This window comes from Microtus oregoni, unplaced genomic scaffold (genome assembly GCF_018167655.1).
Source record: "Microtus oregoni isolate MIOR12 unplaced genomic scaffold, Mior012 000029F_ref0000214, whole genome shotgun sequence".
NCBI lineage: Eukaryota > Metazoa > Chordata > Mammalia > Rodentia > Cricetidae > Microtus > Microtus oregoni.
Window position 1 is genome coordinate 11,710,907 of NW_024543088.1, and position 15,805 is coordinate 11,726,711.

A 15,805-nucleotide genomic window follows, 5' to 3' on the forward strand; every position below is an offset into this window, starting at 1 on the left:
TACTGTGCATGATGTCATTAGGTAGAGATTGGGCGTACAGAGCACACATGCTACTCTACCTGTGTAGCGGGCATCTGTAGCTTCATTAGGCCTGCCTGTCTGTATGGAAAGGAGATGTTAGCCCACCCACGGGCTTGGGGAAACCGTGATGCCAGGGCCTGGTGTAGAGAGTGAAATGGTTTGTACCAGTTTTGCATTTGGGGCTGGAGCCGATGGAGGGGCGAGAGTCTGTGAAATTAGGTGGCAGACGGAAAAGCAGCCGAAGGATGTGGATTTAGATCGCAGATCTGGGAGGTAACCACGTGGATTTGCACAAAGCTATCCTCTGGGCTGCCTTGCGGGTTCTGGCATTTGTACAGCCATCTGCGGGATGGAGCAGGCACGTGCTGGGGGCAAAATCAGTTCCTTTCAGGTTAGAATGGAGGGAGGAGAATGCCAGGGCAGTGGGGACCATAGCTGATGAAATATGAAGTCCCCAACTTTGAGGGAGACAGATGCAGATTCCGAAGGAATGCCATTTCCCCTACAGACTTCTCTCTTTTTTCTTTCCCTGCTCTACAGCTGGAGAAGGGATGTGAAATGGTAAGATTGTTGTCTCTCTCAAGAGGCATGCAGAGCTAAGTGAGGAAGGGCCCTGGGGAAGCACTTCTTTGGTGCCTTCCCAATAAATCAGGACCGGAGATGACTTCTGTTTAAATACACGTTAGATCCGCAGCATCTGGCGCCAATTATGATTTGAATTTTGGTTCTTTACCCCAGCACAATTCCTTCTCAAAGGAATTGCTTGTGCGAGGCTCCTTTTCGTGTTTGTTACAGCTATGTTGGGACACAGAAAAAGGCTGTCACCTGAGTCCCCCATTTTTTGTAACCTTCTGGAATGTGGTATTTAGTTACCAAGTGTAGCTGCCTAAGATGACGGGGACTGAAGGGTTTGTTTCACTGTCAGAGCAAAGGAAAGGAGACGTGAAGCTTACTGACATCGTGTGTTGTCCAGGCGTCCTGGAAGGCGCTGTGATGAGAATGTCTGTTATGTGTAGCGTAATGAAAAAGTCACTGTAGGTGGGGGTCAAGGAAGAAAGTGATTGTAAGAGGACTGGGTAGGTGGGGGGTGGGGGAGCAGAGACAAAGCCTAGAATGATGCCACAGGCTAAAAGAACGGTTGAACCGTGGACAAAGTAGACTTTCCTTTCTCCAGGCAATCTACCAGTAGAGAAAACACACTGCAAGCAAGAGATGCTTGATTTGGGTCCGGGCAGATCATTCTGCTTCAGGCCACAGCAGGTCTGTGCCAGCTCTGTTAGAGCCCTCTCCCCTGCTCCACTCCTACCCGTATAGCTTCTAATTTCACTGCCTTTATTGTGGGGAGACTCTAAGGCTTATTTAAAACCTGGCAGAACCTCAGCCTTGCCAATAAATTATTCCTTTTGCCTCTTCACGGAAAGTTGTGGAAATTGCCATTTTCTGGAGCCGTGTTAGTTGGGCTCTGGCTCATTAGATTAAAACAACCCCAGCTCCATAAAACCAGCCGGGTGAGCTGGCAGAGTCTGGCTCGGAGAGCCTGGAGAAGGACGGCCTCACACTTTGGAATTTTAGAGCTTTATTTTATTGGCAGGGAGACAGTGTGAGGCACTTCATTAGAAGATTAGTGTTGAACATCAGCAGTGCGATTTTATTGCCTTAGTTTTTTTCCCTTTCTGTTTTTTTTTCTCCTTTAGATGCAGTCTTTTCTGTGTAGTCCTGGCTGGTGTGGAACTCACTTTGTAGACCAGGCTGACTTTGAACTCAGAGAACTACCTGCCCGTGCCTCTTGGCGCTGGGATTAAAGGCGTGCGCCACCATGCCTGATTTGGCTCAGCTTTCTGATGCTATCACTATACTTGGCTTTTGAGATGGGTGCTTCATTACTCAGGACCCCTTCTTTTGGGTCGAGATTGATGGGTGTTAATTTGTCATATAAGGTCTTTTTTTATTATACTGAAGACTTATTACACTGCTTTTGAATCAGAAATTATCCATCCTTTCATTTGCTGGATGTCTAGTATTCAGTTTATGAATAAATATTAATAAATATTTATTTCAAACAATAATATAATAATATTATATACAATGAAAAATATATAATAAGTATTATTATTAATAAGTATTTTTTGCAAATATCTGGGCAAAATATTCCAGGAGAAAAATAGTTTTTTTAAAAATAAATTCACTAAAATATTTTTTAAAAATTCACAACTATAATTTTTTTTTAATTTTTATTTTTCCATTTAATTATTTATATTTCCTTCCCTCCTTCCAATCCCCTCCCACTCCCCCACACTCCCTCCTTCCTCTCCTGCCCTGCTTGAGAGAGGGCCAGGAATCCTGCCCTGTGGGAAGTTCAAGGCCCTCCCCCCTACATCCAGGCCTAGGAAGCTGTGCATCCATATAGACTAGGGTCCCAAAAAGCCAGAACATGCCATAAAAACAAGTCCCAGTGCCTTTATCAATTTCTCAGTCAGCCTCCATTGTCAGCCACAATCAGAGAATCTGGGTTGGTCACATGCTCATTCAGACCCGGTCCAGCTGGATTTGGTGAGCTCCCATTAGAACAGGCTCACTGTCTCAGTTGGTGGACCAACCCCTCGCGGTCCTGACTTCCTTGTTCCTCTTCTCCCTCCTTCTGTTCTTCAACTGGACCTTGGAAGCTCAGTCCGTTGCTCTGATGAGGGTCTCTGTCTCTATCTCCATCTGTCATCGGACTAAGATTCTATGGTGATATTCGAGATAATCATCAGCGTCATAGTGGGGCAAGGACAGTTCAGGCCCCTCTCCTCTGCTGTCCAAGGATCTAGCTGGGGACATCCTGTGGACACCTGGGATCCCCTCTAGAGCCAAGTCTCTTGCCAACCCTAAAATGGATCCCTTACTGTAGGTATCTTCTTCCCTGTTCCTATATCCACCCTTCTTCCATCTCCACTCCTACTCCCCCAAGCTCTTGCCAGACATTCCCTTCTCCCTTCTCTCTCCCCCTCTCCCCTTCCACCAAACTCACCCCCCCCTGCCCCCACCCCCATGCTCATAGCTTTTGCCCTGCAATCTTCTTTGCTTCCAATTTCCAGGAGGATCTATATATGGTTTTCTTTGGGTTCACCTTGTTATTTGACTTCTCTGGGCTTGTGGACTATGGGCTTAATGACCTTGGTTTATGGCTAGAGTCCACAAATGAGTGAGTACATACCAAATTCATCTTTTTGGGTCTGGGTTATCTCACTCAGGATAGTATTTTCTATTTCCATCCATTTGCATGCAAAATTCAAGATGTCATTGTTTTTTACTGCGTATATATTCCACACTTTCTTTATCCATTTTTCCATTGAGGGGCATCTAGGTTGTTTCCAGCTTCTGGCTATTACAAATAATGCTGCTATGAACATAGTTGAACAAATGCTTTTGTAGTATGATTGGGCATCTCTTGGGTATATTCCCAAGAGTGGTATTGCTGGATCCTGAGGTAGGTTGATTCTGAATTTTCTGAGAAACCGAAACACTGCTTTCCAAAGTGGTTGCACAAGTTTGCATTCCCACAAGCAATGGATGAGTGTACCCCTTACTCCACATCCTCTCCAGCAAAGGCTATCATTGGTGTTTTTTATTTTTGCCATTCTGACAGGTGTAAGATGGTATCTCAAAGTTGTTTTGATTTGCATTTCCCTGATCGCTAAGGAAATTGAACATGACCTTAAGTGTCTTTTGGCCATTTGGACTTCTTCTGTTGAGAATTCTCTGTTCAGTTCGGTGCCCCATTTTTTAAATTGGGTTAATTAGAATTTTAAAGTCTAGTTTCTTGAGTTCTTTATATATTTTGGAGATCAGACCTTTGTCTGATGCGGGGTTGGTGAAGATCTTCTCCCATTCAGTAGGATGCCTTTTTGTCTTAATGACAGTGTCCTTTGCTTTACAAAAGCTTCTCAGTTTTAGGAGGTCCCACAACTATAATTCTTAAAGGCATCATTTATTCATTTTAATGCTTTAAGATGTCATTATGTATTTATTTATTTTGTGCTTTGTTTCTGATGCATTCCTGCCATGCTTGTGTGCACATGGGACACAGAGGGCAACTTGCTGGACTCAGTTATCTCTTTCCATAGTGTGGGTCCCAGGGATCCATCTCAGGCCATCTTGCTTGGTGCCCGACTCAGAAACATCTGTATACACACATGCCTTTACCTAGTGCATTCCGTGCAGCCCAGGAATAGAACCCTGCGACTCTAGGTGGGGGTTGCCCGGCAGCAGTGACGTCTTCTTCTGGTTGAGAAGCCATCTCGTTAATGTTGACTGTCTGCTTTTGGATGGCCAGTACCTCAAGTATTTACTGTCCTAGATACTGGTCCTGTGTGAGTCTGGAGAAGCATGGGACTTGGCCATTGTTCTCATTTGCTTTCTATTGTTGTGATTAAATATGGTGACCAAAATCAACTTAGGAGGACACAGGGTTTCTTTGACTTCTGCTTCCCAGTCCATCACTGAGGGAAGTCAAGGCAGGAACCGAAGCAGGAACTTGAAGGAGAACCTGGGAAGGAACACGCTTGCTGGCTCACTCTCTGGCTCTTGCTCAGTCTGCTTCCTTATACAGCCCAGGCTCACCTGGGGCTGGTGCCATCCACAGTGGACTGGGTTCCCCCACGTCAACCATTAGTCAAGACAGTCTGTTACAGGCATGACATAGGACAGTCTGACCAGACAGTCCCTCCTTGAGACTCCCTCAGAGACCTCTAGGCGATGTCAAAGTGGCTGCCAAGGCTTCTGAGAAAGGTCACGAAGGAAGCAGGGGGCAGATGCCCCATTTTTCCAGATATGCTATAGCATGAATTCTAATTGGCCTTAATAGCAAAACCCCATATTGGTTAATGCTGAAAGATCAGAGAAGCAGAGCAGCCAGCCATTAGTTCTTACCTCTACTGACTCTTCAGACCAAAGGGCGATTTTGGCCCTACAAATCCTCAGACTGAATGCTGAGCTCCTGCCCCCTCCTCCCTTATACTCCTCTCTCTGCCCAGCCACATCACTTACTGTCTCCACCTCCCTAGTGCTGGGATTAAAGGTGTGCACCATCACTGCTTGGCTCTGTTTCTCTTTTAGACTGATTCAATTTCATGTAGCCCAGGGTGACCCTGAACTCACAGAGACCTGTCTGCCTCTGTCTCCTGAGTGCTGGGATTAAAGGTGTGCGCCACCCCTGCCTGGCCTCTATGGCTAACTAGTGTGGCTAGCTCTACATTCTGATCTCCAGGCAAGCTTTATCTGCTAAAGCACCAACAAAATACGACTGTAGTCTGCAAAACGCCCTGTGATCCAGCGTGGTCAGTGGGATGATGCCATGTAGGGTTTGGAGTCAGGGCCCTGAGAAAGCAGATTGCTTTAGGACTCTGTCCTCGAGAGGTAACAGTGTCGGTATCAGTGGAGACAGGAGGACCAAGTTAAGAGTCAGTACATGTGGGTGTGCACACGCAGATGATGAGGTGATGTCGGCAGGGGCAGTCTTTCTTGGCTGCATTTCTTTGGGTATCGTACCCTGCTCTGTGGCGGGGTACCTGCTGTACCAAGGGGAATACGTGCCTCCAGCTGGGTCACTTGCTACATGGTTCTATACAAGCGTAAGACTCTAAGAACACAGGCAAGGACGCGTCTGGCCACACCTGGAAAGACATGCCAGTTACGGCATTTGAAGCAAGCCTTGAGTTTGTAAGTTTCCTGGGCTCCTGTGGCTGGAAGCAGGAGGAGAGGTTTGATTGGATGTATGTGTAGATGAAGAGGAAAAAAATGTGCTACTCCGAGCTGAGGAGCTGGGCTTATGTGTGAGCAGGTGGCATGTAAGGGACCAGCGAGGCGTCTAGTGTGGAGGGCCAGGCCTGGGGTGGAGACAGCTGGGAACCCTGCTGGAATCCTAACTGGTTTTCTCCGGGTATACATCACCAGCATTCTTGTTCTGGGTCCTTGTTGCGCGCTATGTTCTGCTGTTTTCAGGCAGGAGCGCATGCATTTCACTCCCAGCCAGCCCACATTTTGCAGAAAGGAACCCGCTGTTGAGAGGTGCGGGATTTCCTGTACCATCTGTGGTGGAACCAGGCCAGACACACCCGTCAGTAGGTCTCCATGGCTGTCGTTCTGTGTTCCTCACCAGACAGCAGCCTCTTAGGCCAGCCCTTTACGTGGGTACTACGATGCCCTAGCACAGGTCCTTGTTACTCTCCTGTAGATTTTTTCTGAATGGCTTGACCCTTACTGGAATGTGAGACCCCAGTGGGCAAGAGACTCCATTGTTCTCTTAGCAACTCTTGATAGTAATCTTATTGTCAGGCCTGGCGTGTTAGTTACCTTTCGGTGCTGTGATCAAACAACACAACCAGAGGAACTTAGGATAGAGACTGTGTGGGCATGTGATTCCAGAGGGAGTCCGTGGTGGCGAGGACAGCGTGGCTGCAGGTGGCAGGCTGCAGGCAGCAGGCCTGGTGGCTGGAGCAGCAAGCTGAGAGCTTGTATTTTGAAGGACAAATACAAAAAAGAGGAGGAGGGTGAGAGAGGGATGGACGGATGAATAGATAGATAGATAGATAGATAGATAGATAGATAGATGGAAACAGAGAGGCAGACTACTGGGAATGGTACAGAGGTTTTGAAGCCTTAAAGCTGGCCTGTGGTAACATACTTCCTCCTGCAAGGCCACACCTCCTAGATCTCCCTGAACAGTCAACAGTGCTGTGAACAAGGGAGGACCAAGTGTTAAGATACGTGAGTACATACATGAGCACGTAGGGACATCCTCATCTCATTCAAGCCAGCATCCCTGGTGCATAGTAGATGCTCAAAACACACTGTCAAACAACAATAATATTAACAGTTACTTAATTCCCCGTCTGTCGTGTTAGCTCATCACAGGAGACAACAGGCCCACAGCTAGTGCAGAGAACTTACTGAAGGTCACATGGCTGAGAGGGGAAAAAACGCTAAGATTCAGATGGAAATACTTGGCTTCCAAAAATCGGGTCTTTAAACACCAAGGTTTACTGCTTTTATGAGGAAATGATTAGTTAAATATATATGTGCTATAAAAGTATATTTAGTAGTTCAGTTCAAAGTACATGGCTTATAAATAAAATTTATAATGCTATAATATATTTTCTTTCTGGAAAACAGTTAATGATTAAGACAGGTATATGGAGGAGATATATATATACACACATATATATACATATACTTGGGTTCTTGGAAAGAATATTAGTATACTGTCACTCATAATGTTCTAACCTATAAATGAACACTATATTTTAAAGAGTATAAATCTGTCTCATATATGTTCCAAGAAGCATATCATACAGCCCCATTATGACAATAAGTATATATCTCTTACAGAAGGAGTTATAATAATAAGCAGATGTGGATTTTTATTATAGTTTACTTGTTGATCTGTCAGCTCAGTTCAGTGCCCCAGGGCTATACGAGAGTTGCGCTTAGATATTGGGATCTTAGCCTCTTTACCTAATACCTACAAATGTCTTGGCATCTGCTGTCCGGTCTAGCTCTCGGGTCTGCATCGTGGGGTGAGGGAACCATAAAGTTTTGTTCTTCAAAGCTTAGGCCAGTGAAGGAAGGTAAGGGCAAATCACAAAGACTGAGAAATATCTATGGACAAAGAGAGACCAGGGGCTGGAAAGCTGGCTCAGCGGGTAAGAGCATTGGCTACTGTTGCAGAGGACCTGGGTTCACATCCAATTCCAGGGGATCCAACGCCCTCTTCTGGCCGATGAGGTCTCCTGCATGCATATGGTGCACATACATACTTGTAGGCACAAACAGAAACATATAAAATAAATTTTTGAATGGAGAGATAAGCAATTGAGTTAAATCATTGAACTTTTTTTTTTTTCCAGACAGAGGCAGGAAGATGAAGGTGGTACAAAGCTAAATCTATGAAAGGTTAAAATTATTGACAACCGTTTAAATTTTCATTTGCCTTGATATATTTTCACGTATTAGCCTCTTTATTTGTCCCATTAATATCCCCAGATATGAAATCTTCATGTTAAGAGTAGTGGTCTTGGGCTGGATATAGCTTAGTGGTAGGGTACTTGCTCCATATGTACAAAGTCCCAGGTCTGATCCCCAGTGCCACCAAACAAAATCAAGCAGACGAATAAGTCATTTCTCTACTGTGACACTGACCTCAAGGCCCCTTTCCAAATGAGGAAGATGAAAAGGTGTGTGTCCTGGGGCCCACCAGGGAGTTAGAGCCCTGGCTTTACAGTTGTTTGCTTTCAGTAATCATTGCCTGCTTTAAGCATGAGCCTGTTCCTTGGGACAGATGAGTTCAAAGGAAGAGTGGCGGCATCATCTCGGGGACTGTCTTCACAGAGATGGTGACACCCAGGAGGTACCGCTGAGGCAGAAGTGGGCTTTGGTTCAAACATAGCAATCTTATTGACAGGTTAAAAGTCTCTGTGGTTCCCCGACCCTTTGATTCACCCACATTTGATCAGCAGCATTCCTCATCCCTTTGTGCTGCTTCTGCTCGAGCCTCAGCTCTCTCTCCACAGATTTGCGTAGCCTCTTAGATTTGAGATAGTGGCATGCGAGGGGCAGGTGGCCTTAGATTGTGGGAGCACCTCTATTGTCCTCGGAATACCATACACAGCATTTTCTTTTCTTGATTTTTTTATTTGGAAACTCTCTTCTGCCTCCCTCTTTTTTCCCTTCTCCTTATCTTCTCATAGACTTGGTACTCAGAGCATAGCCCAGGCTGGGCTTGAATTGGCAGTAGTCCTCCTGCCTCAGCTTCTCATAAGCTAGGATTGCAGGCACGAGCCGTGAGTGGCTCTCAACAATGAATTTTCTTTTCTTTTTGGGAGCATGTGTGTGCATGTGCATGTTTGTGGGTCTGTGTACATGGGTCTGTGTGCGCATGTGTGAGTGTCTGGGTGTGTGTTTATGGGTACACACACCTGTGTAAGCCAAAGGAAGGTGTGAGGTCCTGCCCTCTCTCTCTGTTTTATTCCTCGGAGACAGGGTCTCTCACTGAACCTGACGCTTGCTGTTTCTTCTGTTAGGCTGGATAGGCAGCAGACTCCTCTCTGCTTTCCACACATAGTTGGGGTGACAGCCATGCTCAGCTTTTATGAGTATGCTGTGGACTTAAGATCAGGGTCTCATGTTTCTTCAGTGAGCACTCTTACCCACTAGGCCTTCTCCCTAGCACCTCTTTTTAATTTTTCTTTTTCTTCTAATTTACTTTTCAGTGCTGGAGATCAAATCCAGGGTCTTGGTTATACTAGGCAAGCATTCTACCTTTCTGTTGCTTCTCTGTCTGCAAAAAAATGCTCTCTTTCCAATGGCTTGTTAAAACCATTTGTTTTGTGTCTAAAGGTGCCTAGAGCTGGCGACCTAACACCTTTAAAAGCGGTCAAAATCTTATAGTGATGGATTAAACACAGATTGAATCATTTGATAGAAAATCTTATTGTGACCTTTTAAAACAATTCCTTTGATATAATTGTACCTGCTCATGTGTGTGTGCAGGGGGGTATCACACTTGTTAGGATGTGTGTATGGAGGTCAGCAGACAATTTCATGGAGTTGGTTCTTTTCTTCTACCTTTATATAGGTTCTGGGGATTGAATTCTGGTTGTCAGGGCTGAGCAGCAAACACCTTTACCCACTGAGCTCCCTCCCCAGCCCCTATTGTGACTTTTGATTATTAGAAGCTGTATATATCTGCTTCTGTCATATATGATGATGATATATCTGAGTATGTGACAAAAATAAAAGCTCTTGGACTTTTTGACTAGAGTAGACTAAACCTTCTTTATAATTAAGATGAGCTTGCCTTCCTGTCACAGCACTCAGGATGAGGTTTATAGTGTGGCAGCTAGAGCCTGCTTGTCACTCTTGAGCGCATAGTCGGGGACTGTAATCCATAAGACACGTTTATTAAATACGTCTTAGAGATGCATGGCCACAAAACAAAGCCTGACCCTTCTTGCAGTAACAAATAGAAGTAGATAAGAGGCATAACAGACGATTTAGTGAATTAAAAATAATGAAGTCAGGAGTTGGTTTAGTTCACTGTTAATCCATAGAATCCATTTCAGAAGAGGATTTGACTGCTGTTTTGTGCTGAGCAAACTCTTGCTGAATTTGTATTGTGGTAGAAGTCATTTACAAGCTGGTGTCTAGCTTCTACCAGCAAAGTGGTCTTGCCGTTGGCGGGGAAGCCTGGGTCTACATGTTGATACCGTACATGTCCCACAACTGGGATGTGGAATCATTTTTGAGTGAAAACGTGAGGAATGGCCTGTTCCTCTGATGGTTTGGATGAGAATGGCACCCATAGGCTCATATATTCGAACAATGGGTCCCTCGTTGATGGAACTCTTTGGGAAGGATTAGGAGGTGTGATCTTGTTGGAGGAGGTGTGACACTGAGGGTAGCTACGAGTTTCGGAAGCCCACTCCACTGCCTGTTAGCTTTTTCTGCCTCATGATTTTGTCTCAAGATGTGACCTCTCAACTGCCGCCCAAGTGTCTTGCCTTCCTGCTTCCTGCCACACTCCCAGCCATGATCGTTGTGGACGCTAACCCTTTAAAATTTGTGAGCCCTAAATAAATGCTTTCTTCTATAAGTTGCCTTGGTCATGGTGTCTTAACATAGCCATACAAAAGCAATGAAGACAGAAGTCAGTACCAGGAGTGGGGTTTAAACCCACAAAGACGTGCCCATTGAATACTGTAAGCCCAAACTAGGCATTTTCTTTTATAAGTTGTCTTGGTCATGTTGTTATCACAGCAATAGAAAAGTAAGACACATCTCAGTTTACAAAAAAAGTATAATCATATGCCAAGTTTACTGAAGCCTTTGGAAACACTTAGCTCATCCTCATGGCATGACAAAACAAACTTTGTCACTTCCTGGTTCCTTCAATTCCTGCTCATACAGGAAGTTGCTTTATTATAGGATTCATACCGTTTCTCTATTTGTCGTTAAGATGCTTCCATTGTTATAATGCTTATATCATAATTTTATTTTGTTTTGCTTTTCAAGACAGAGTTTCTCTGTGTAGCTCTGACTGTCCAGGAATTCACTCTGTAGACCAGGCTGGCCTCAAACTCAGAGATCCATCTGCCTCTGCCTCCCTAGTGCTGTAATTAAAGGTGTGTGCCACCACCACCTGGCTAACTTTTGTCATAATTTTAATGGCTACTTTGTGACTCATTAGCACTCGCTTTCCAGCTCAAGATTCTAACAGATTTCTATACTTCTTATTTAGTTTATACTACCATTCACATATAATTATTTTAGTATTATGCAAATATTAATGTCATTAGTTTATACATGATTTTTGCTCTTGTATATGAATTTATATGCATAATGTGCATACATTACAATTTTTAAAAGGTGATGGAAATTTGTGCATAATTCAGAAGCAACAGAAGAGAGGCCTTGAATTATTGATTTTGTTCTATCTTGGATAACTGTTAATTCAGCCTTTAGGCTTGCTTTTTTTCTGAACATGTCATATCGTGTGTCTGATCTAGCTTTTGATTGTGTTTTTTTTTAATTTGTACATGAAAATTGAAACAAATACTACATAGAAGAAGGAAATGAGGTGAATTTGATATCCAGTGGCAGCAATTTATTTTAAAAGCTATGTCTTTTTCAATAATAAATTTATATGCACTGGAAGAAGAGTGGCATGGAATTGAAATTGTTTTGCTGCTGTCTCCAGGGCGGCGTGTATGGGCGGTGCAGTCATGGGTGCAGTTGCCCCCCTAGCACTCCAGGTGTTTAGGAATTCATCCTTAAAGTCTTTGTCGGGCATGGATTTATTTTATATCTAATGCAGTTGGAGACACAATAGCGTGTGCTGGGGGCGAAGGCTCAAGCATGTGAGATAAGAAATTCTGACTGTTGGCTTTCCCAACTACTTGAGATACAGCAAATGGTAGTGAGATTTCAAGTTACCATGCACAGCCTTGAGTTCACTACGCTTTGTCTGTATCCATGTATATTTATGGAGCCATGGTGCGTTATTTTAGGCTCTTTTAGTTCTGTCTATGTTTATCAATTTGTAGGTCGAAATTTCAGTAAGCCATTCCTACTGCCTGGGTAATTAAGGTTGATACTGCTAGTATTTAGACTTAGAGTGGTGTTCCTATGGTGCTAAACAGCTTTAGGGGCATTTTGGGTACTTTAAGCGAGAAGCTGGCATGCGATCGATGGGACAATGCATCCTTTTGCTCAGTCAGAGACTTCATAGGACATGCTTTACTTCCCTGTCTGTAAAGGTTTTTTCCCGTGCCCCGGAGACAAACAACCCTGGGGGCTTCCCTCTCTTACACTTACAGATCTCCAGTTAGCTCCATGAACACTCTTGGGGTCCCGGCGAGGGGAGGGGGCTAAGTTGGTTGATCTTCTCTGAGGCGCATCATTACTGTAGCACCTGAAGCAAATCAGGAAGCAGAATGCTGTTCAGGATAGCATGCCAGCTCTCGGGACCACAGCACCATTTGGCATTTTTCAAAGGGCTGTTGTAATCTTACTTTTCCTCTTTGATTGTTATATTTTCAGGATCTTCCCAGAGTCCTCCTTCTTCATCAGCTGGCGAAGCAGGAAGGTGCTTGGACCATCCTTCCCTTGTTACCGCAGTAGGTACCTTTAACTTAAACAGTTTCAGTCATTAGCATTTGGGCCACCACACTCTTGTACTCCTTAGTAAGGTTTTTCAAGTTAAGAGGTGGTTTGTTTCCTGAGAGGCTAAGTGAAGTCAATTTGAGTTTTATATTTTGTGATCACTGGATTAAGTAGATGTTTTTCAATGATTGGTTCTTTATCATAGTTTGTGTTTGCTTATTTTCTTTTAAAAAATGATTTACTTTAGTTTATATGCATGAATGTTTGCCTGCGTGTGGGTATGAGCACTACCTGCTTGCAGTATCCACAGAGGCCAGAAGAGGGCATTGGATCCCCTGAAGCTGGTGTTACAGACAGTTGAGAGCAGCCATGTGGATGCTGGGACTCAAACCCAGGTCCTCTGCTATAGCAACCAGTGCATTTGACTGCTGAGTCATCTCTCCAGCCCCATAGTTTTTAATTTTGGGTGTGTTTCTTTCTTAAATGATGCAATACTTCAAATTCATGTTTGAAATTGTAATTCTAAACTGATGTTGTTATGGGCAGAATGAATTATAAGCATTTTCTCCTTTTGGGGTCCTTTAGTCCCTGGCTTGCTTTGCAGTCAAAGCTAAGACACAAAGCTAAGATACAAGGGGACTGTGCAGAGAACAGGACAGTCTAGACACCTTGTCTTCCCCTTCACCCATTTCCTAGAGCCAGGTGGTTGTGGTGCACACCTTTAATCCTAGCACTGAAGAGGCAGACTCAGGTGGGTCTCTGAGTTCAAGGCCAGCCTGGTCTACAGAGTGAGTTCCAGGACAGCCAGGACTGTTACACAGAGAAATCCTGTTTTGAAAAACAAAACCAAAACAAACAAAATCTTACTGTAATTCATTCTGTGTACTATACAGTATCTACACCATGACTCCATGGGCCTTAACCTGTTTCTTCCCATCAGCTTTTCTGTAACATATAGCAAGAATTCAGCGTGGATCTTCTTCTGTGAAGAAGAGACGAGAATACAAATCCACAGACTCCTAGAAACACTCAGGCGATATGATCCATCTAAGGTGCGCAAACTTCAAAACTATGTTTGACTTGGGCGGGAACAATAATTCAGGGTAAATGTGATTTTGGTTAAGAGGTATTGGAAATAATAGCTTGATTTCTGAAAACTGTGTTGTAAAATTCTCTGAGGTTTATAGCGTATGGAGAACATAAAAGGAACCATTTTATGTGAGAAATCTACATCTATATGTCTTGACAGCATAAGGAAGTTAAAAACAACAACCCCTTTTTAGTGTTACCCACCCAGTTTCCATAGGAGTATAATTAAATAAGTTATTTTTCCCCATCAGGAAAGGACACACATATAACATACAGAAGAATTTTATTTATTTTTTATTTTATCTTGTGTGTAGGGATGTTTTGTCTACGTGTGTGTGTGTGTGTGTGTGTGTGTGTGTATTTGTGTGTGCACCATGTGCAAGCAGTGCCCACAGAGGCCAGAAGAGAGCACTGGAACCCCTGGAGCTGGAGTTACAGATGGTTGTGAGACATCACATGGGTGCTGGGAACTATGCCTAGGTCCTCTGTAGCAGAAAGAAGTGCTTTTAATCACCGAGCCATCTCTCCAACTCTCAAACTGATTATTTTGATGTCTTGAGGTCCTGGGTCTGATATCTACATCCTCAGCTCACAATCTGATCACTTGGGGTAAGAGGACTTGGAACCTTCCTGGTATTCTTAGGACTGGCTCCATCCAGACTGGAGTGTGGGGATCGAATGTCTGGGAAATGCAGGGCGTGTGTTTCCCAAACACTGCATTACTGCCATGAAAATCACTGAGTTTGGAGGCTTTTAAGTGTTGGAAGGACCCATTAGGATTTCTTTCTGCTGTTGATTTCTGAGAAGCCACGGATAAGCCTGCATGGGAAGGCCATTAGGGGAGAGAAGGATTAGGAACATGTTTGGTCCAGCCCTTCCGAATGATGCTATTCCCCAGCTATGGGCCTCACTGCAAACGCAAACCATCTGTGAGACTTTTGTTTCCTTCTGACTTGAATGTTGGGGTTCCAGCCTCTTCCCCGCTGTTCATATCACCTGGAGACTCTTGCCCTGTTACCCATGGTTCTGATTCCGTGGGGAGATGGTGACTCACAGTGTCTTTTTAATGAAAATGAGAGTAAAAAGTGGAAAAAGTTCAAAGCGAGTTCACGAGAAGCAAGTTCAGAACCAAGGCAAGGGGAGACCTTGCCCTTCCTTTCTGAACTCTGCATTGTGGAGAGAAGAAAACGCTAAGATTTATTTCTTTTGAAAGTAGCAGGACCGAATATAGATGACATAATGTTGAGGTCATTTCAAACCAGTGGGGCCTTTTTCCTCTACTGTTTGAAATCTTTGGAGGGGAAAAAAAAAGCCCATACCGACACAAATAAGCCATATCAAAATAACTGTCGCGTGGGGGGGCCTGGGCATTTTGATTCCGGCACTGTTTTCACTGTTATCTCCGAGTCATTCTTACAAATGCAAACGTAGGCTCTTGTTCAGTGTTTTAAATGTATAAGTTTAATAGCTATCAACGTTAAAGTGCCTCCCCTTTATTGTTTGAACCCCGTCTTTTCCGCTCCATAGCATGCCTTTAATATCAGTGTGTCTGATGAGGCGTATTAACTTTGATTTATTTTTAACAGCAATGAGGCATGGTGCTGGTTAAAAGCGATCCTAGCAGAATATCATCAGTTATTTTTCCAGTTTTCTCTTTTTTACTATTGTTCTTTCCATAAAGCCACTAAGAAAGCCATTCGCCAGGAAGAAAGATGTATGGCTCTTTCCATAGTCTCCACTGAGTCCTTCCTAAGATAATTTATCACCTCAATAAAAATACTCGTAGACTAACATATGCGCTTTGTAATAGCTGGGCATTGTAATGAGGAGATAAAGTATGATGCTATGTTTTACGTAAAGCTTCAGTGTTGTCATGGAGATCTAATAGTGACAGCTCAGTGTGGGGAGGGGGTCCTGACAGTGAGGCTTCCAGGCCTGGGAGCGGCTCTTCCTGTCTGTCCCACCTGCCAGTGCTGTTGTCTGCACATCCCATCGTCTGCTGGACGCGTGCCTCCAGTGTTTCGTTTTTCTCAGTGGCTGTGGAGGTCTGAGCCAG

General features: G+C 44.1%; 1 protein-coding gene across 1 annotated transcript in view; it reads left to right on the forward strand.

The window, feature by feature from the left end:
• B3glct (beta 3-glucosyltransferase) overlaps nucleotides 1-15,805 on the forward strand; it is an 85,389-nt gene that overhangs the window by 36,271 nt on the left and 33,313 nt on the right. Inside the window, exons 5-6 of the mRNA XM_041678321.1 lie at nucleotides 12,598-12,674; nucleotides 13,601-13,712. Coding sequence (XP_041534255.1) covers nucleotides 12,598-12,674; nucleotides 13,601-13,712 — 189 coding nt within the window. The remainder of the gene's footprint in view (nucleotides 1-12,597; nucleotides 12,675-13,600; nucleotides 13,713-15,805) is intronic.